The sequence below is a fragment of the Diaphorina citri genome, unplaced genomic scaffold, assembly GCF_000475195.1.
Source record: "Diaphorina citri unplaced genomic scaffold, Diaci psyllid genome assembly version 1.1 scaffold1786, whole genome shotgun sequence".
NCBI lineage: Eukaryota > Metazoa > Arthropoda > Insecta > Hemiptera > Psyllidae > Diaphorina > Diaphorina citri.
The window spans coordinates 4,462-25,560 of NW_007379212.1; the positions used below are offsets into that span (position 1 = coordinate 4,462).

Consider the following 21,099-nt stretch of genomic DNA (forward strand, 5'->3'; position numbering starts at 1 on the left):
TGTTTTTGTGACTGAACTTAGTATGACATATTACTATCCTTACAGGTATAAGTGTTTGACCTATGATTTTAAAACGTATCCTTGTTTGTTTAGTGACTTAATTCACTTTGGTTTAGGTAGGTATCGTCCAGACACGTAGGTAGGTGTTTGACCTATGATTTTTATATCGTTTGGATCCCAGTATTTCCTGGCTACATGTGAATATGTGACTGCCATTATAAACGCTTCCTTGATGAGTTACACGAGATTAGTAAGGTTTAATCTTTTATTGACTGATCTAATGGTCAATTTGCGGACATTTGAGTATTTTATTTGGATACTATTTGCAGTCTTTACCTATTTATATGTTGTTCAAAATTTCCTCAATTCGGTTTATCTTGATGCTCGAACTTTTTCCAACTCTCGTTAAGTAGATGGGTAATTAAGTTTTTTTCTACCTTTGTACTTTGAACCTCTTCCGTTTTCCGCATTACAGCAGAGTAACTGTTATATTCTATCTACTAATAAATGATGAACACACTATTTTATTTACATTGATTAACTGGCCTTTTTATTGTAGAACATAAAACACATAACTCTCGTTAAGTAAATGGGTAATTAAGTTTTTTCTACCTTTGTACTTTGAACCTCTCCCGTTTTCCGCATTACACCCGAGTAACCATGATTTGGGCAAACATTTTCCGATTAGCCTTGTCCAGAAACTGCAATTCGGAGGTTTCCGTTCGATTTTTTTTTTTTTTTTTCTCTCTCTCTCTACAGCATTTTTTACTTATTCATTTACTAAGGACATCATGTCTTAGCTGTAATCAATATTTATTGTAGTTATGGACAAAAGTTTTCTCTCACCAAACCATTTGGAATTTCTCATTGTTTCAGATTTAGCAGAACCAATACCTTTATTCAGCCCTTCTATTGCAAAACTCTTGAATAAATATTTGGATGACATCAGTTTGATTTGAGAAAAAGATTGAAAGTCAAAGGTATGTGTTGAATTGCAGACAATATTCATTTATCAATCATAATCAAGCCAAAAGTTCAAGACAATGATGAGTGAAAATGTAGAATTGTCATTATAGTCACCTTTTTTACCATCACTAATTTCAAAGTACCTATCAGATTAAATACAGGTTTTTAAAAACATATTCCAACCTATGATATTGAATCATTGACCTTTTGTTATTTCTATTAATTTGTTTCACTACTATGCTTTGGGCTCTTTATAATTTATTGTCAGTCATTAAACAATACCTGCCTATTTGAAATTTTGTACATGTTTATTTTTGAATATTATATTTAAAGAAATCTGCTGTCTTACAATTATTCCTTGTAATTTATACATATTTCCATAAGAAACTAGGTATTGGAGTTTGATTTACATTTTGTATTTAATTCATAAGTTAATAATGTATGTTCTAAGGAAATCATCTATGTTTTGTTTTAAATATCATGTAAATGTTAAATTGTTACACAACAAGAATCCCACCGTTTTTTCATCAGAGCCATTTGAAGACATGGTTACCAATAAAACTGTAATCAAAAAGTTCAAAGTAAATGAACTAGATCCAAACAGCAGGTCTAACTTGTTTTCTGATAACATAGCACAAGATTACGTGACATCAAATGCAAAAGTTCTTGAGAGCCCTAAGTCAAATTTTATACCCAATGAAAGACCTGGGCGGTCTGTCAAAAGCATCAGATTATTTCCAAAGAAAGTAGAAAAAAGCAAAATTTCTGATAGTACAGGTGAAATTGTTGAAAATAATACTGTAAATATATCTGATAGTGTTACCTCTGAAAATATTTCCCAATCCAATGTAGATAATAAAGCTTCTATAGTTCATACTTCTAAAGTTTCCAAGAAACAAAAGACACCAGAAAATTTAGAAAAAATATCTAGTCAAGGTAGTTCTGAAAAACAGAGCACCAAGAAAAGTAAAGAGAAAGATGCAGCTGAAAATAATTCTAATGAAAAAATTGTACAAAATTCGGAATTTCGTTGTAATGCATTCAATATTCAATTACTATCAAAAAATATCTATCAGCAGTTATTTCCAAACAATGAAAAGCAAAGTGAAGATTCAAAGCTGATTGAAAAATGTTTGGAAGAGTTGAAAGTGCATCACTTGCCATCAGATCTTCACAAAATGGCTGATAAAGCAGCAAAACTCGTGGCCTTTCACTGAAGACTCTGTTGATGATAAGGCTAAATCTAACAGTGAAGATAGTGATGATGAAATGCTCAATGGAAACCTGAATAGGAGAAACAACGTGATGACTGAATTCAGTGAGTCTAGTGATGAAGATGGGAGTGATTAAGTCACCCTGAAATCCAAGCAGAAAACTTTGACCTCATTTGGAATTGAACTCGGAATCTCTGGCGGGAAAACCTAGTGTGATCCCACTCGGCCACGGAGGTTCTATAAGTATCACAACATCAAAAAACATTGCCTCATCACTCGTCTACTGTCAGTTCTTTGGGAACACCACTGTTCTACTTAGGTGGGCAGGATTAACTATTTGATTGTCGTTCATAGAGAAAGCTTATTGCCGGTTGCTTATTTTGATCTACAAATTCAGGAAAAATATTTCCAAACCACATTCGCCAAAGGGGAAATATTCTGGAATCGGGTTGTTGCTTGAGGTTTTGTATCTCTTGACCGAGCAGAAGACTAATCAAAAAAAGAGAAATAACGAGACAAGAAATGCATTTTTTGTACACTAAAAGTAAATAAATCTTTATTTATTTTCCATTTTTAAAAATTTCTTATTTTACACGCAACTTTTTATTATTAATTATCTTACTGGATTATTTTTATTTTCATATTTGAGATCAACAATTTATTTTGCAAAATCTGTTTTTATTCAAAATTCTGTACAATGGAACCATTTATTCAAGACACAGTATATGGATTGTGGGCTGTGATTGTATCAGGATAAAAGAAAGTTAAAATATTTCCAAGACGAAAGTTCAGAATTTATTCAAGACACAGTATATGGATTGTGGGCTGTGATTGTATCAGGATAAAAGAAAGTTAAAATATTTCCAAGACGAAAGTTCAGAAAAGATATTGAGTTTGATTTAATGTTAGTTTGTATTGCAGCTAAAACGGCCTAAACGTGCTTCGTCAAAGACCTCTAAAGCCAGATCAAGACAAAGTATCAAATGCTTGTCAACAACATTTTAGCGTTAAACTGTTTGGAACATCAAGTATACTTTTGTAAGAAATCGACGAATAAATTGTTTTCATATTTTCTACAATTTAAAATATTATCACAACAAAAAATAAACACTTTGAGCTGAACTCTTATTGGTGAGAAGCAACTACATGGTACGCACGCAGAATTAATCACCCGTTCATGGCGAATATTGTCGACAATGTCGAAAAATCTTGACAGATAAGTAAAGCTCCAAGAATGAGAGCAAGGCAGACGATTTTTCCCGGAAAGGGTTGCGAGAGAGGGAAGTGAATACACATCGGAAAACTTGGGAAAACAAAGGAGGAGAGTAAAATCTTGGAGTTTTAAATAAAAGAACTAGAGAAGGTAAAAGACAGCTAGGCGAAAGTCTTGAACAAGCCAGAACACAATTCCGACTATGATTTCGATTTTCGACCTTTGGTTGCCTACCTATTTAACTGTGCTTCAGGAGTTCAAAAGTTGTTCAGCCAAATTATTTATCAGACTCTGAGGCTTTTCATTCAGGTTAACCTAGTTCATTCAGGTTAACCTAGTTAGCTTGGAGAGTGGAGCGTCTGCCTTGTACGCGCCAGATCGCAGGTTCGATTCCGGCCCGGGGAGGATTTTATCCCGAACGGATAAGGTTCGTTCTCGGAACGGCTGGCTTTCTCCTATCCTGTATTCCTTCTCTTTTCGTTTTCGGGACGATAAGACCTTACCAGTTACAGTTCCAGCTTGGAGAGTAGAGCGTCTGTCTTGTACGCGCCAGATCGCAGGTTCGATTCCGGCCCGGGGAGGATTTTATCCCGAACGGATAATGTTCGTTCTCGGAACGGCTGGCTTTCTCCTATCCTGTATTCCTTCTCTTTTCGTTTTCGGGACGATAAGACCTTACCAGTTACAATTCCCTCTATGAACTTACCATATACACAAAAAGCCCACTCCAAGGCTTAAGTGTAGGGGCAAACAACCCTAAGGGATAGGTTAAGCTTCTACGAATCCCTCTATGAAAACTTCTTGGAAAAAAAGCTCACCCCTAAAGGGAATTTAGCTAAAAAAAAAAAAAAAAAAAAAAAGTTTGACCCGACCAGTGGCGGAGGTTTATAGGGGGACTGTTCCTAGAGGATTAGAGGTGGTCTTTCTCCTATTTTGAAAATGATTTAAAATAAACCAAGATATTCAATCAATCAATCAATCAATCAATCAATCAATCAATCAATCAATCAATCAATCAATCAATCAATCAATCAATCAATCAATCTCTCCATCTCTCTCTCTTTCTCTCTCTCTCTTTTTTTATCTTTCTCTCTCTCTCTCTCTTTCTCTTTCTCTTTCTCTCTCTCTCTCTCTTTCTCTTTCTCTTTCTCTTTCTCTTTCTCTTTCTCTTTCTCTTTCTCTTTCTCTTTCTCTTTCTCTCTCTCTTTCTCTCTCTCTCTTTCTCTTTCTCTTTCTCTTTCTCTTTCTCTTTCTCTCTCTCTCTCTCTCTCTCCAAACTGTGTCACTAATAATTTTAGGGATGGAAGGAAATTTTAGGGATAGCAAGATTTTCCCACCGTGAACTCTTCCGTTTAACCCAAAGCTCATGCAAACCAAAATACTGATCAGAGCTTTGGATCATGATCACGAGTACTCAGTTCTGATTCTTAATTTCACGACAACCAAACATCAACTCCGTGAACCTGAATCACCGTCACAAATTTCAGAATCGAGAATTAGATAGAAAATTTCGTCACTCGTATAATACCAAGAAGCTTGAGGACCATTTCAACATTCAAGGAAATACCAAGGCATTATAGGCACAGTCAATGGAATACGGAGACAATCTACGCAATTCCCCGGGTAATAAGTACCTAAGTAATGAATACTTGTGCCTCTTTCGTGATACCTACTTACTATTAGTTACCTTATATTGTGAAAAAACGCATGTGGTGAGTGGTATTTGTGTAAAGACTTTCCTCATGAAAAATACAATTCAAAATTTTGGATTCACGTGATTAATCCTTTGTAAGGATGGCAGCTAACGGCAAAACACCAACAGTTTTAGAGAGGCTAAATGAAGTTTAGGCAAATAAATAGTACAGTCAATAGTGCTTTATTAGACACATGGTCCCTTTAGTAGCTCAAAAGTTAAATATTGCACCGCTAACAGTATTGAAGTCATGTTGGTCGAAACACAGCATTTATTTGTGTGAAATAAATCACATGATTAATCCTTTGTAAGTTAAGGATGGCAGCTGACGGCAAAACACCAACAGTTTTAGAGAGGCTAAATGAAGTTTAGGCAAATAAATAGTATAATAGTGCTTTATTAGACACATGGTCCCTTAATCCCTTTAGTAGCTCAAAAATTAAATATTGCACCGCTAACAGTACTAAAGTCATGTTGGTCGAAACACAGCATTTATTTGTGTGAAATCACATAAAAATAAACATGCCTTATGTCTTATGTGAACATTTTTTCAACAAAGGCAGAGCAATTGGGATCAAAACTGGGTTTGAACAAAGGAAAAAACCGTTACTGATAAAATGATTCATATACTAATTAAGAGCACACCTCATTTAGACATTTTAACGGTTCGATTTAGAAATTAAAAGTCTCGTTATGACAACAAAATAATTTGTAAAATCCCTTTAGTAGCTCAAAAGTTAAATATTGCACCGCTAACAGTATTGAAGTCATGTTGGTCGAAACACAGCATTTATTTGTGTGAAATCACATAAAAATAATCATTTTTTCAACAAAGGCAGAGCAATTGGGATCAAAACTGGGTTTGAACAAAGGAAAAAAACCGTTACTGATAAAATGATTCATATACTAATTAAGAGCACACCTCATTTAGACATTTTAACGGTTCGATTTAGAAATTAAAAGTCTCGTTATGACAACAAAATAATTTGTAACGAATAAAAAAATAATGGGGACAAAATGTCTGCTCATCTCAGAATAATTTGTAAATAAAAAATAATTCGGACAAAGAACCTGCTCATCTTTAGAGCCACCAAGGGGTCGTTGGGGACATTCAACCTTCAAGAGAGCCTTGAAATATATTCGACCACCACGTTGGTCCTATGGCCAGCCACTCACTATCAGTTGGACCTGACAGGTACCCCTGATCAGGTGTACCCGACACCTGATGAGCACACACACTATCACATAGAAAAAATGATTTGTAACGAATAAAAAATAATGGGGACAAAATGTCTGCTCATCTCAGAATAATTTGTAATAAATAAAAAATAATTCGGACAAAGAACCTGTTCATCTTTAGAGCCACCAAGGGATCATTGGGGACATTCAACCTTCAAGAGAGCCTTGAAATATATTCGACCACCACATTGGTCCTAAGGCCAGCCACTCACTATCAGTTGGACCTGACAGGTACCCCTGATCAGGTGTACCCGACACCTGATGAGCACACACACTATCACATAGACCTGACAGGTATGGCTGAAAAGGTCCGTCTGTTAGGTCTACCTGATGAGCACACACATTATCAGGTAGACCTAATCAGGTGTAAACGTCGTCAGGTCTAGCTGATAGTGAGTGGCTGGCCTAATGACCAAACCTCAGTCATTGCCCGCTGGCAAAGTACGGACACCCTATGCTTGTGGTAGCACTGGTATAGCTTAGCACGTTCTTCATTACTATAGGTAGTAGTTATCATAGGTGAATGCTACAGTACAGGGGCGGTCACTAACTTTACCTGCCTCGGTAGCGTAGTGGTTAAGACGCTCGCCTGGTAAACAGGAGGGCGTGCTAGCACGTTCTTCATTACTAGAGGTAGTAGTTATCATAGGGGAATGCTACAGTACAGGGGCGGTCACTAACTTTACCTGCCTCGGTAGCGTAGTGGTTAAGACGCTCGCCTGGTAAACAGGAGGGCGTGAGTATAGCTTAGCACGTTCTTCATTACTAGTAGTTATCATAGGTGAATGCTACAGTACAGGGGCGGCCACTAACTTTACCTGCCTCGGTAGCGTAGTGGTTAAGACGCTCGCCTGGTAAACAGGAGGGCGTGGGTTCGATCCCAGCCGAGGCATGGAATTTTATCCTCATTTATTTGATATTTTGACCACATAATGGTGGAGCTCTAAGGGTTAGGTGGTAGAAAACGCCTCCGGCGTTAACCTCGCCCAGTGGTTACCTTCCACTCAAGAGTCTATTATTATTATTCCCGCTCAGGGCAGATTTTATCCCAAACAGATAAGGTTCGTTCTCGGAACACCTGGCTTTCTCCTATCCTGTCCTTATTCTCTCTTCGCTTTCGGGGCGATAAGACCTTACTACAGTTCCCTCTGTGAAACCTTTTGGGGAAAAAAGTCTCTAGAGGCTCCCCAATAAGAATAGGTACATTCAACATCGCGTCAATCAATGTCAATTTTTTTTTTTTCAGGTTTTTCTACATGTGCATGTTTTACATGACTAATGATTCTAATGAATGACCACACAAAACCACCTTCTTGGACAGTACATAAACAAACAATACACATGTACAAGCATTTCTCTATTTGATTATACAGTCATAGAGTCCTAATGCTATCTAGCTAGCTCATTACAGTCATTACACAGTCTAGTCATGTCACCCATCCAAATGATCACCAAGGCCAGGGACGCGTTAGCTTTGAACTTGATTGCAGCTAATCAGTACTACTGATTAGTAGTAATTTTGGATTCTCGTCACAACCTGATAGCATGTGCCTGAAGTCGCAATGCAAACCGGCTAAACAATAAGTTATATGACTTCCGCACTCATCTGCTAATCGAATTTGATTGTTGTTTACGGAAATTATTGTAGGGACTAAATTTTTCAGCAAATTTGATCTTCGTTTCCTCAATCGTGACCTACTCAACTTGTGCTGATTGATTCTTTAGGGATTTTATTATCTCCAAGGTTCTTTCCAGCCCCTTACATACCTAGGAAACACAACGACACTCCACGATACCTAGGAGTTACCCTCGACAGGTCACTGACTTACAAACAACACTGCCACGAAATTTAAGTCGAAGTAACGATTAAAGCGAGGTTAAAGCCGGAACCACCCAACTTTCCAAGAGCTACATTTCCAGAGAATTTGAGGTCAATATGTCCAACTTTCAAAATCAAACGAGGATAAATTTCCAAACCTCGACACGGATCGAACCCATGTCAGCTGATTGCTGACTAGAGAGCTATAAAGGTTTTTCTACATGTGCATGTTTTACATGACTAATGAGTGACCACACAAAACCACCTTCTTGGACAGTACATAAACCAACAATACACATGTACAAGCATTTCTCTATTTGATTATACAGTCATAGAGTCCTAATGCTAGCTAGCTCATTACAGTCATTACACAGTCTAGTCATGTCACCCATCCGAATGATCACCAAGGCCAGGGACGCGTTAGCTTTGAACTCTACTTCCAAGGCACTCACTTCACACACTACCACGGGTTGTCGGGTTACGGCCACTGGGGCCTAATTTTATAAAAATTTTACTGACTTTTGTGAAAATTTGACCTCGTTAATAAGTAAAAATCAAGAAAAATTGCGATTTGAATGGTCCGATCTGGTCGGAATATAAATGGCAACTCACCAGGAACAATAAATTGTTGATGGAACAAAAATCTCTACTAGGAAACAGTGTTCTCTTTTTTATGAACCTTACTTTTGGTTGGAATTGAGGTAGGTAGTGATTTTTTCATCCCAATATTTCACTTCTTTTGGTCTCATTTTACTGAATTTTTTGTCGTCTTCTTATTTATTTTTATTGCTTTTTTCCTTTTTCTTTCTTAATATATTCTTTAATATGTTCAATTTGTTCTCTTTTTTATGAACTTTACATTTGGTTGGAATTGAGGTAGGTAGTGATTTTTTCATCCCAATATTTCACTTCTTTTGGTCTTATTTTACTGATTTTTTTGTCGTCTTCTTCTTATTTATTTTTATTGCTTTTTTCCTTTTTCTTTCTTAATATATTCTTTAATATGTTCAATTTCCGTATTAATGTTTTTTTTCTTGTGCTAGAACTGTTTTCTCCTACTTCAACATTGTTGAATCAACAAGCAATAAACTTTTTGCCAGTGGGCATAAAGCTATTTTTTGTCGTCTTCTTATTTATTTTTATTGCTTTTTTCCTTTTTCTTTCTTAATATATTCTTTAATATGTTCAATTTCCGTATTAATGATTTTTTTTTCTTGTGCTAGAAGTGTTTTCTCCTACTTCAACATTGTTGAATCAACAAGAAATAAACTTTTTGCCAGTGGGCATAAACCTCACTTTTTTGCAATAAGGTACCTAAAATGTCAAAGGGCACTAACCCCATTCTCTTGGTCGATTGTTTCTTTTCCGTCAATATTGTTCTGGTTTACTGATTCGAGCAAGTTATTAATTATTGAGTTATCAGCTGACCAACTGGTTTGGTGCAGATTTACTTCTGTACGAGTAACTGGGGCAAGTGAAGTGTGACCAACATATCATGAAGGTTCTTCCAAACCCCTTCGTTAGCTTAGTTATGCTAGGGTTTAAAAACTCGGGACTGAGATGAAACGACGATTTCCCTATACTTAATAGCCACGTCAACCTCGGATAACTAAAGTCCATACACAAAAAGTCCAATCCGAGGCTTAGGTGTAGGGGCAAACAGCCCTAAAGAATGGGTTAAGTTTCTACGAACTTAATCCTATTCTGAGACAATCCACGATGGTAAAACTCGTTCTTAATGGTTAGCTTAGAGCAGGGGTGGCCAAACCGGGAACCGCGGTTCCCAAGGGAACCGCGAGCCCATTTTGGTTTAAAAACTCGGGACTGAGATGAAACGACGATTTCCCTATACTTAATAGCCCGGTCAACCTCGGATTGAACTCAATACTTTCAACTAAAGTCCATACACAAAAAGTCCAATCCGAGGCTTAGGTGTAGGGGCAAACAGCCCTAAAGAATGGGTTAAGCTTCTACGAACTTAATCCTATCCTGAGACAATCCACGATAGTAAAACTCGTTCTTAATGGTTAGCTTAGAGGATAGCGCGTCTGCCTTGTAAGCGCTAGGTCTTGGGTTCGATTCCCACCCGGGCCGGATTTTATCCTAGACAGATTCGTTCGGAACGGCTGGCTTTCTCCTATCCTGTCATTTTGTTATTGTTTCTTTTCCGTCAATATTGTTCTGGTTTACTGGTTTGAGCAAGTTATTAAGTATTGAGTTATCAGCTGACCGACTGGTTTGGTGCAGATTTACTTCTGTAACTGGGGCAAGTCAAGTGTGACCAACATATCATGAAGGTTCTTCCAAACCCCTTCGTTAGCTTAATTATGCTAGGGTTTAAAAACTCGGGACTGAGATGAAACGACGATTTCCCTATACTTAATAGCCCCGTCAACCTCGGATAACTAAAGTCCATACACAAAAAGTCCAATCCGAGGCTAAGGTTTAGGGGCAAACAGCCCTAAAGGATGGGTTAAGCTTCTACAAACTTAATCCTATCCTGAGACAATCCACGATGGTAAAACTCGTTCTTAATGGTTAGCTTAGACTTTAGAGGATAGCGCGTCTGCCTTGCGCTAGGTCTTGGGTTCGATTCCCACCCGGGCCGGATTTTATCCTAGACAGATTCGTTCGGAACGGCTGGCTTTCTCCTATCCTGTCTTCATTCTCTGTTTGCTTTTGGACTGTAGAAGTTACAGCTCCCTCTATCCAACCTTTGGGGGGGGGGGATCCTTCGTAACTTTCCAAGCAAAATTTTGTTTCGCATAATAAGTGAAGATAACAATGTGTGGTAAGTAGGTACCTACACGTATCCTTGCTTGTTTAGTGACTTAATTCACTTCGGTTTAGGTAGGTATCGTCCAGACACGTAGGTAGGTGTTTGACCTATGATTTTTATATCGTTTGGGTCCCAGTATTTCCTGGCTACATGTGAATATGTGACTGCCATTATAAACACTTCCTTGATGAGTTAAGTACACGAGCGAGATTAGTAAGGTTTAATCTTTTATTGACTGATCTAATGGTCAATTTGCGGACATTTGGGTATTTTATTTGGATACTATTTGCAGTCTTTACCTATGTTGTTCAAAATTTCCTCAATTCGGTTTAAGTATCTTGATGCTCGAACTTTTTCCAACTCTCGTTAAGTAGATGGGTAATTAAGTTTTTTCTACCTTTGTACTTTGAACCTATTCCGTTTTCCGGATTACAGCAGAGCAACCATGATTTGGGCAAACATTTCCCGATTAGCCTTGTCCAGAAACTGCAATTCGGAGGTTTCCGTTCGATTCCCGGCCGGGTCTAAGTTTTTTTTTTTTTTTTTCAGTTTTTGTTTTATTACCTTTCTGGAGACTCCAAATTCGATTCCCTTCGTTCCCAGTTAGCTCCTGGTTCCTCAACATCCTGTTAACAGCTGTAGCTATCCTGTTTGATTTTCAGGACCATGGTACTGGGATGCTAGTCTTTGGTCCTTGCAAATTGAATAACAATGGGTTTATCCTGGAGAGCCAATCCATTTCTTGCGTTCAATGCCTTCTCAGCCATTTCTACACCTAGGACAAGGATATTTCAAATTTAATTAGTAATTCACTTTATAAAGTAAAATACCTACCTATGATACTAATTGACACCAATTTCAGATAAAAAAAAAGGGACCTGTCACTGCTAAAGTTTTATTGTCCCGAAATCAAAGAGAGAAGGAAGGCAGGGCAGGATAGGAGAAAGCCAGCTGTTCTGAGAACAAACCTTAACTGTTTAGGATAAAATCTGCCCCAAGTGAGAATCAAACCCACAACCTAGCACTTGTAAGGCAGATGTGCTACCTTTCAAGCTAACAGAGACTGACATACTTACAATGAAAATCCACAAAAGCTTGTCCTTATTCTCTGTTTGCTTTTGGACTGTAGAAGTTACAGCTCCCTCTATCCAACCTTTTGGGGGGGAGGGGACTCCTTCGTAACTTTCCAAGCAAAATTTTGTTTCGGATAATGAGTGAAGATAACAACGTGTGGTAAGTAGGTACCTACATATCAAGGAATAAGATACCGAGCTCTACACTTATCAGCTGAGTATCAAAAGTATTTCGACATAGATTGTGAAAGATTCATGCTGGATCCAGATTACGAATGCTGGAGATTTTATGAAGATTAGGAAGAATGAGGTGTCAAGATGTTCTCAAGATAGACGAAAGCACACAGTAACTGGACTGACAAGATTTTCAAGATAAATGAAAGACGAGTACTTACCTATGCCATAGCCAGATTAGCCAGAGAACATGTGAGGATAGGATTATTTTTAAGGGGGAACTGTAACAACGGAGGTCTTATCGTCCCGAAATCGAAGAAAGAAGGACAAGAAAGGAGAAAGCCAGCCGTTCCGGAAAAGAACCTTATCTGTTTAGGAATATGTTCGCCTCAGGCGGGAATCGAACCCAAGACCTGGAGTATACAAAAGAAACGCGTAGACGCGCTACCCTCCAAGCTAACTATGTAGGCTAACTAAAAATTGTTTTTTTTTTTTTTTTTTTTTTTTTTTTTTTAATATTGAAGCAGCTGCTTCCTCTTCCTAATAATTGTCTTTGCAGTTTTCTGGGGATCAGCGTCGGTGAACGTATGATCATGCAATTCCTGGAGGTGATTAATGGGATGATCCTTGGGAACAAAACTTGAGTGTTCTCCCTTAGCTTTCTTACTAGCCAAGGCAAAAGTCAACAGTCTTGTTGTTTCACTGTTTGGTTTCACACTTTTCAGAATGTCATATTCATGTCGTGACAGACCCAGGTATCGTTCAGGTGATTCATTTGATGTGGAAGCCTGAGGTTCATTGGAGTCAATGTGAGATATGAAAGATTGAAGGGATGTGGTTCCTTCATTATACTCAGTGATTGGTTTGAAGGTGTGACTGGATTGAAACTCTTTTTCTTCATTTAGTAATCTGCAAATGGACGTGAAAGCAAAAATTAAAACCTGAGACAGTATCCAAAAGTTTTTTTTTCAAAATAAGACTCACAACCGCTGCAGCGGTTGATCAACCAATCCACCAAATGACAAAATAAAAGTTTTTTTTACTAAACGCTTGATTGTCGCTAAAGTTTTATCGTCCCGAAATCAAAGAGAGAAGGAAGGCAGGGCAGGATAGGAGAAAGCCAGCTGTTCTGAGAACAAACCTTATCTGTTTAGGATAAATCTGCCCCAAGTGAGAATCAAACCCGCAACCTAGCACTTGTAAGGCAGATGTGCTACCTTTCAAGCTAACAGAGACTGACATACTTACAATGAAAATCCACAAAAGCTTGTCCTCTCATTTTGCCAGTTTTCATGAGTCTGTAGACAATTCTGGGTTGGCGTGGATCTTGAAATTGTTGAAATATGGAGGCCAGATTCAAATCTGTTACACTTGGTGCAAGGTTCTTGATGTAGAGAGTCTGGCAAACAGAAAGTTAAAAACATTTGAGATTTTTTTTTTTCTTTTCTTTTTTATGGCAAAAGTTTTTTCTTTCTATGCATCACCTTTAGATAATAGGTTTAAGGTGTTTTCCCACTTGTATAGCATCACAAAGATGACATCCTTTTAATTTCTGCAAAAACTCAAAAGGTACCCTACCTTGGATGGTTCTCCCCTGGACCAATTCTGAAACCTTGGAATCATTCGGATTTCATCTTCAGAGAATCTCGGAATCATTTTTTTTTTTTCTTTTCTTTTTTATGGCAATAGTTTTTCTTCTTTCTATGCATCACCTTTAGATAGTAATTTTAAGGTGTTTTCCCACTTGTATAGCATCACAAAGATGAAATCCTTTTAGGTACCCTACCTTGGATGGTTCTCCCCTGGACCAATTCTGAAACCTTGGAATCATTCGGATTTCATCTTCAGAGAATCTTGGAATCAGTCTCAATTTTGCCTCACTCAGTTGACAATCTACAGGGGCCACAAATGGTTGCCCTCCACTTTCCACCTGTTTTGGTGGGAGAGTTTGGGGTTTGTTGACCCCATTTTGTGACCTGCTGATTGGGTTGGAGTTGGTTGGCAATTTGGCAGGAGCTTTAGAATTTGGTGTCATTGTTGTTGATGCAGGTTTACACACTTTTGTTGATTTGGCCACAGTGTATTCACGCTTTGATTGCAAGGAGAGGGATGTTGGATCTTTCACATCCCAAAGGGAATTTGGTTTGGAGGCCTTTGAAGGATCAAGGAGCAGTATTGGTTAAATAGGACAGGGCTCAGGTTCATAGATACATTATCCATGCATGTGTGTGTTAGTGGTATAACCCGCTACCAGAGGAGTCTACTAAAGAGTGAACAAAACCTGACAGATGAAAGCTGGACCAACGTAAGTTCCTTGAATAGTTTAAGTGAAGTGTACAAGCTATACTGCAAGGGTAAGGTTCTTGACAAGACTGACAGAAACATATTCGTTGAGGGTTCTTTGGAAGATATAGAGAACAACTGGCACAATCTAATGACATATTGTGCTAATGATACGCTAGCAACGTTTGAAGTCATACAGGCTCTGTTCCCTTTGTTTCTGGAGAGGTTCCCTCATCCTGTTACTCTGGCAGGAATGTTGGAGCTAAGCACAGCGTATCTCCCTGTGAATAACAACTGGGTGAAGTATTTCAATGAGAGTTGTCAAACATTCAATGATCTCAATGTAGAAATGAAATCCCTCCTCATGGACAAATGTGATCAAGCATGCTCTCTACTACATGACGACAAATACAAGGACAGTCTGTGGCTCTGGGATCAAGATTGGTCAGTGAAGGATTTGAAACTAAAGAAGAAAGCAAGTAAAACTCTCTCAGTTGAACAGGAGACTGAAGAACCAGAAGAGTTTTATGAAATAAATAAAAATGGGGAAGATCAAACTGAAGATGAGTTTGTCAAGAGAAGACGAGAACTAGTGGAGAAGTTTAAACCATTGATGCAAACCAAAGACAGATTACCTGTCAATTCTAGTTATCTAATTGGCTACCCAGAGTGGTATAGAAAGCTTTGTGTCAAGCCTCATTCTGCGGATAAAGATGCGGTGAGTAAACAAGAATTAATCCATGACGGTATCAGTGACACTAGTGAAGCCTGGATTCCTGGACCTAGTCTAATCAGTACAAGCATGCAGATAACGCCTAAGCTACTATCCCTCACTTGGAAATCTATGCCGCTGCATTTCATTCGTGGTCATGGTTGGGGTTATCTTGTTCCTTACAGTACAGACATCAAAGTTCCTGATGCTGAGAATATTCCTCTGGAGCAGTTGAAGCAACTTTACAACAACATTACCAAGCAGGATAATTGTGAAGCAAATGTTGACAATGCACAGAACAGCTTGAGGGACAGCGTAGAAACCAACATTTCTTTCATTGATTGTTCAAAAAGTGCAAAGAGACTTGAAGTTATTGCAAATGTTCTAGATAAAAAGAAGTTAGCTGAAGCCTCTAGTACGGATACTTCTACTGATGATGCAGATACTCCAAGAGAGATAGGCTTCATCAAACTGCCTCACAAAGATGGCGAACATCTAAATGTTGGAAACCCACTGTCCCGTGATTTCATTAACAAATTTTCCGATAATAGTCTTGCAGGCGTAGATATTGGTGCGAAGAGAATCATAGAAATCAGTCGAATGCTTTCGTATTGGAGGAATAATCACGAGCGAGTGAAGAAACAGTTTGTTGTGTGGTTGAATAAGAAAGATCTGCCCCGGAGGCTTGTAGAGAATATTGAGTCCGAGGGCCGGGACTATGGTGTGATACTGCCCCAGCTTATAGTATCTGGTACATTAACACGACGTGCTGTGGAAGCTACCTGGATGACAGCATCCAATGCAGTGGGAGAGCGAGTAGGTTCAGAACTGAGAGCTATGATCCAAGACTTTTGGTATAGGTACCTTATTAGGGTTTGATTGGGTCTTGGAGGCTCTATTTATAAGAGAGTTTTACAGTTCACTGAAGCACTAGTATAATTTTTCATGATGTTATCATGCTATCAACAGTCCCTTATCAATGCATGAACTTTCCTTGGACATTGTAAAATAGGTATTTAGATAAGTATGTAAGCTTCCTTCTGTGGCCCTGACATTATTTAAAATTTGTTTTTAGATAAGTAGGTATGTAAGCTTACTTCTGCAGGGAGTAGTGTTTGACGTTTTGCTTGTAAGCCAGATCTTCAATGAAATCATCTCCCATTGATTGAACATGTTGATAAGGTTGATATCCTCCCAGCTCTTTATCAAACAATCGGCTTCTTGAGTTATGAACTCCGGCCATGGAAAACACAGTAGGTTTTAGAGTTTAGACCACTGATAAAAGGTGATAAGGGCACTTATGAAGGGTTTAAAGATCAAAAACCAAGATCAAAATCAAAAACTTCTTTACTTCTTCCAATTTACTACCAAATCCAAAACTTGAAACCAATTACCAATTTAAACATTCTGGCTTCACTTTTTTCTGAACTTTTTCCACTCATCCCCTTACATCTAACCTCCTTGGAGAGCATAAAAGCAGCGGTGCCAAACGTTAGAAGGGCCTTTTCATAAACTTTACGCTTCCAGCGCTCATCTTGGATGTGAACGCGGCTTAAAATGGCGGCCATCATTTTTTTCTGCCCGCGTAATTTTAAAAATACTGCTTATAACACGAGCGTTGACAAGATCTTTGATAAACCTCAATGGTATGGAGGTACAGAGTCCGCCATGTTCAACCGTCTGGAGGAGATCGCAACCAGTTTACAACCCGTCACACCATTCCTCAACTGCAGACTGAGTCGCGCGTTAGAACCAGTGTCGGAGGATGATAGTAAGTTCAAATTTAAACAATGAAATTTTGAAGAATTTGAAAAGTTAAAAAAAAAAATCTTTGCTTTTTCCACAGAAGGACAGTTTTCACAGTTTTGTGTTATCATAATCTATTGAAACAAACTCCATAATTTTCTATCATTAGTTCTCTGGATTAGTCTCGGAAACCAAAGGTATAATCCAACGTAAAAACACCAACCAAGATCAGGATCCCTAATTCATAGAACACTTCAAGTCCATGTGGTCTATTTGGCTCATCAGATTTGTAGCAAGAATATTAATATCTTTATTGTTTGTGTGGTAAGTTTGATCTTATCTCATGTATTCAGAATCGCCATTAGGTTATCACCTTATCACATGAGAATGAAGGTCCCAGCTGAAATCTTGGGCAAGTTGAAATTTTCATTTCAAAAGATTCTACAAAACTCAGAGGTACAGTTACAACTGATATTAACATGGAGGACTTTGGATCTGAAGGTTGCTGATTTAAGTCCAAGTCAGTCATGTTGTAATGTTTGGAGAAACAGCGGTAACTATGCAGAAGTCACGTCCGTGGAAAAGAAAAGCTCCTTTTTGTATTTAACCTAACCCTATAATAACACTGGTCACTGCTTGTGTGCATGCGATGGCTCGTGAGTAGAGACACACGGTTTGTCATTAGCATTCACGATGAAATCCGATACCTTGTACCCGATGAAGAGAAATACGAAACCGCGCTAGCACTTCACGTTACCAATCTGCTTACACGTGCCTTCTGTATCAAGAAACTTGGCATGACAGACATCCCCTTGTCCATCAGTTTCTTCAGCGGGGTGGAAATAGATAAGGTCCTGAGGAAAGAAAGTGATAACGACTGTAAAACGCCGTCCAATCCATATGGACTATGCAAAGGCTATGGCATACCTCTGGGTGAAATCCTAGATATCTATCAGACCATTGATAAAGCGAATGGCGTGATAGGAACATTTAAGAATAGTAAGAAGCCAAATAGGAAAAGTTCAGTCAAGACGATTAAAATTTCAAATGACCAATAAGAAAAATAGGAATCTGATTTCAATGTGAGACTCTGTTAAACCCAAGAAGCTCGGCAAGCTTTTGGTTTTATGATGAGGTTATCACCACAGACCATACCCAAATTAAAAACCCCTGTCTTTCTTGAATACATATACATACCTAAATGTTTTCAAATGGCTCTACGTAAAAATGCATACCCCATAGTGATAATAATGCATCATCTCAAGAAAATTTCTAAATCACTTTCTTCAAAATTTGATGGTTTTCCAAATTACTAGTTCTTCCCAATTTTTGTTTGTTTTGATCCCCTGTAAAATGTAGATGTTAGGCCACGTTGCATTTTACTTCCCCTCATACGATCGATCGTCATTTTTGCGCCTACTAGAACCTCAATAAAAGTTTGAAATTAGTTTAACTCTTGGATTAAATAATCTCATTGGTTGATTTCAAACTTTTCAGCCAATCAGATTGCCAAAAGGTAAAAACCAAACTCCGATTGTGATCCCGACCACGATTTTAACAAAAGTTTAATTGAAACGCGTTTATTTTATTGTAGACCTTTCCTTTGATGTACTGATTTTTTTATACGAGCTTTATATTGTTTATGTTTCTAATAATTTAGAAATATATTTTCGTTATGTTGTTTTGAAGTAAACCATCTGTTACCCTATACGTATTTCATTTTGAATTTTCCTAGATAGGTAGATCTTAACAAGAAATCACAATATTGAGGGCTTTTTCGTCTCTGGAAAAACCAATGTACACTATTCTGAATAAAATTCTTTCGCTCCGTTTTACTCTTATAAAAAACTTCGAAAAAATAATGCAATTAAAATTTTGGTTTTCCACAGGTCACGCGGGCGGGACGATTATTTTTCAAACGAAACTCAAGTAAATGCAAATTCGGAGTCGAAAAAATATCCGCACACATTGTGATTTCTTGTTCGACTTTGGTAATTTTTCAAACGAAACTCAAGTAAATGCAAATTCGGAGTCGAAAAAATATCCGCACACATTGTGATTTCTTGTTCGACTTTGGTATCTTGTGGCAATCATGTCGAAAGCCACCAAAAGAAAACATGTTCAAAAAGAACTGCTCTCTCAAGAATATAGGGTGCCTGAAGATTTGAACAACATTGTGAAAATCACTCAGAACTCGGGAAATAACCTTCACCAGATCGAAAACCACTCGGGAGAGAAATATTTCGTGTCAATGCCGGGAAAGTTTCGGAACAATATATGGATCAAGCCGGGAGATTTTGTCATTGTGAAACCAATAGGTAAGTTTATTCAATTAACATTTCCATTAAACCCATAAACTTAATCACTTTTTTAACAATCACCTGCAAAAGAGTTCAATAATTCGGGGTGGTTTGCATTTCCACCCCTTATCCAGTAGCAGGATGTTATTGTGAACTTATTACTCCAGCAGTATTCTACCACATACTATGGTTACCGTGGTAAAATTTTAGAACAGTGTTGACAAAATTCCATACTTCGGTTGGGATTGAACCAAAGTCTTCCTCTTTACCAGGAGCGTGTCCATTTTTATTTAGGATTTGATTATTTTACTACTAAAAATAATCATGTCTAATTTGTACAAAAATTTCTCATATTTTGCAGAGGAAGGTAACAAGGTGAAGGCCGAAATCGAGCAAATCCTCGACAAGAAATACATCAGCTTCCTAAAGCAGCAATTGAAGTTACCACCTATAGAGAATGGTGACATTGTCCATCATTTTCAAGAGATTGGAGAACAACAAGCCAAGCCTTATCGAGATCTAACATTGCATTTGCTGAACAAAGGTGTTCCTGTATTGTGAAACCAATAGGTAAGTTTATTCAATTAACTTTTCCATTAAACCCATAAACTTAATCACCTTTTTAACAATTACCTGCAAAAGAGTTCAATAATTCGGGGTGGTTTGCATTTCCATCCCTAATCCAGTAGCAGGCTGTTATTGTGAACTTATTACTCCAGCAGTATTCTACCACATACTATGGTTACCGTGGTAAAATTTTAGAACAATATTCACAAAATTCCATACTTCGGTTGGGATTGAACCAAAGTCTTCCTCTTTACCAGGAGCGTTTCCATTTTCATTTAGGATTTGATTATTTTACTACTTAATTATGTCTAATTTGTACAATTCCTCATATTTTGCAGAGGAAGGTAACAAGGTGAAGGCCGAAATCGAGCAAATCCTCGACAAGAAATACATCAGCTTCCTCAAGCAGCAAAACTCGTGGCCTTTCACAGAAGACTCTGCAGAAGATAAGGCTAAATCTAACTGTGAAGATAGTGATGATGAAATGCTCAATGGTAATCTGAATAGGAGAAACAACGTGATGACTGAATTCAGTGAGTCTAGTGATGAAGATGAGAGTGATTAAGCCACCCAGACATTCAAACACAAAGTTGAACTTTGACCCCGTTCGGAATTGAACCCGGGATCTCCGGCGTATTATTCAGGAAAAAAATATTTGCAAACCACATTTCCAAAAATATTTGCAAACCACATTTCCAAAAATATTTGCAAACCCCATTTCCAAAAATATTTGCAAACCACATTTCCAAAAATATTTGCAAACCACATTTCCAAAAATATTTGCAAACCACATTTCCCAAAGGGAAAATATTCCGGAATCGACTGTCGGTTCGGATTTAATATCATTTGACACTTGGGAAATAACTGATATAATCAAAGAAGAGAAATAACGAGACAGGAAATGCATTTTTTGTACACTAAAAGTAAATAAATCTTTATTTATTTTCCATTTTTTAAAAATTTCTTATTTTACACGCAACTTTTTATTATTAATTATCTTACTGGATTATTTTTATTTTCATATTTGAGATCAACAATTCAGACCAGACGATTTTATAAGTTAACATTTAACCAACCTCAGTGGTGAAGTGGTTAGCGCGGTAGACTCTGGATCTGGAGGGTTGGTGGTTCGAGTCCAAGTCAAGTCATAAAATTTAGCGTAGTGAATTGAGCGGGAAACGACATTTGTGACAAGCATGTATGCTTAACACAATTGAAATTCTTCATTTTACTTTGATAGTCAAAGTTTAAATTTCGTTCTGTTCCACTAAAGATGGCGTTTTGAAAGGTAGCAACCTAGCGAGTATCCCCTCAAGTAAAC

At 37.7% G+C, this 21,099-nt stretch overlaps 3 protein-coding genes across 3 annotated transcripts; 2 read left to right on the forward strand and 1 right to left on the reverse strand.

The window, feature by feature from the left end:
- The first annotated feature begins 867 nt into the window (after window positions 1-867).
- LOC103517235 (probable RNA-binding protein EIF1AD) lies at window positions 868-20,677 on the forward strand. Its single transcript, XM_026829402.1, has 4 exons — window positions 868-980; window positions 18,801-18,902; window positions 18,988-19,229; window positions 20,117-20,677. The coding sequence occupies exons 3-4, from the start codon at window positions 19,004-19,006 to the stop codon at window positions 20,341-20,343; spliced, it is 453 nt and encodes a 150-aa protein (XP_026685203.1). The 5' UTR covers window positions 868-980; window positions 18,801-18,902; window positions 18,988-19,003; the 3' UTR covers window positions 20,344-20,677.
- Window positions 11,563-14,322, reverse strand: LOC103517232 (RNA-binding protein 41). Its single transcript, XM_026829401.1, has 3 exons — window positions 13,957-14,322; window positions 13,419-13,569; window positions 11,563-11,698 (listed from the first exon to the last, which is right to left on the reverse strand). Exons 1-3 carry the CDS (start codon window positions 14,203-14,205, stop codon window positions 11,604-11,606), a joined length of 495 nt encoding a protein of 164 aa, XP_026685202.1. The 5' UTR covers window positions 14,206-14,322; the 3' UTR covers window positions 11,563-11,603.
- LOC103517234 (DNA polymerase subunit gamma-1, mitochondrial-like) lies at window positions 14,329-18,621 on the forward strand (the record flags this gene model as incomplete). Its single annotated transcript, XM_026829403.1, has 3 exons — window positions 14,329-16,019; window positions 16,770-16,936; window positions 17,548-18,621. Coding segments are annotated over 3 exons (2,280 nt in total), but the record flags the coding sequence as incomplete, so codon positions are not given.
- Window positions 20,678-21,099: the final 422 nt, after the last annotated feature.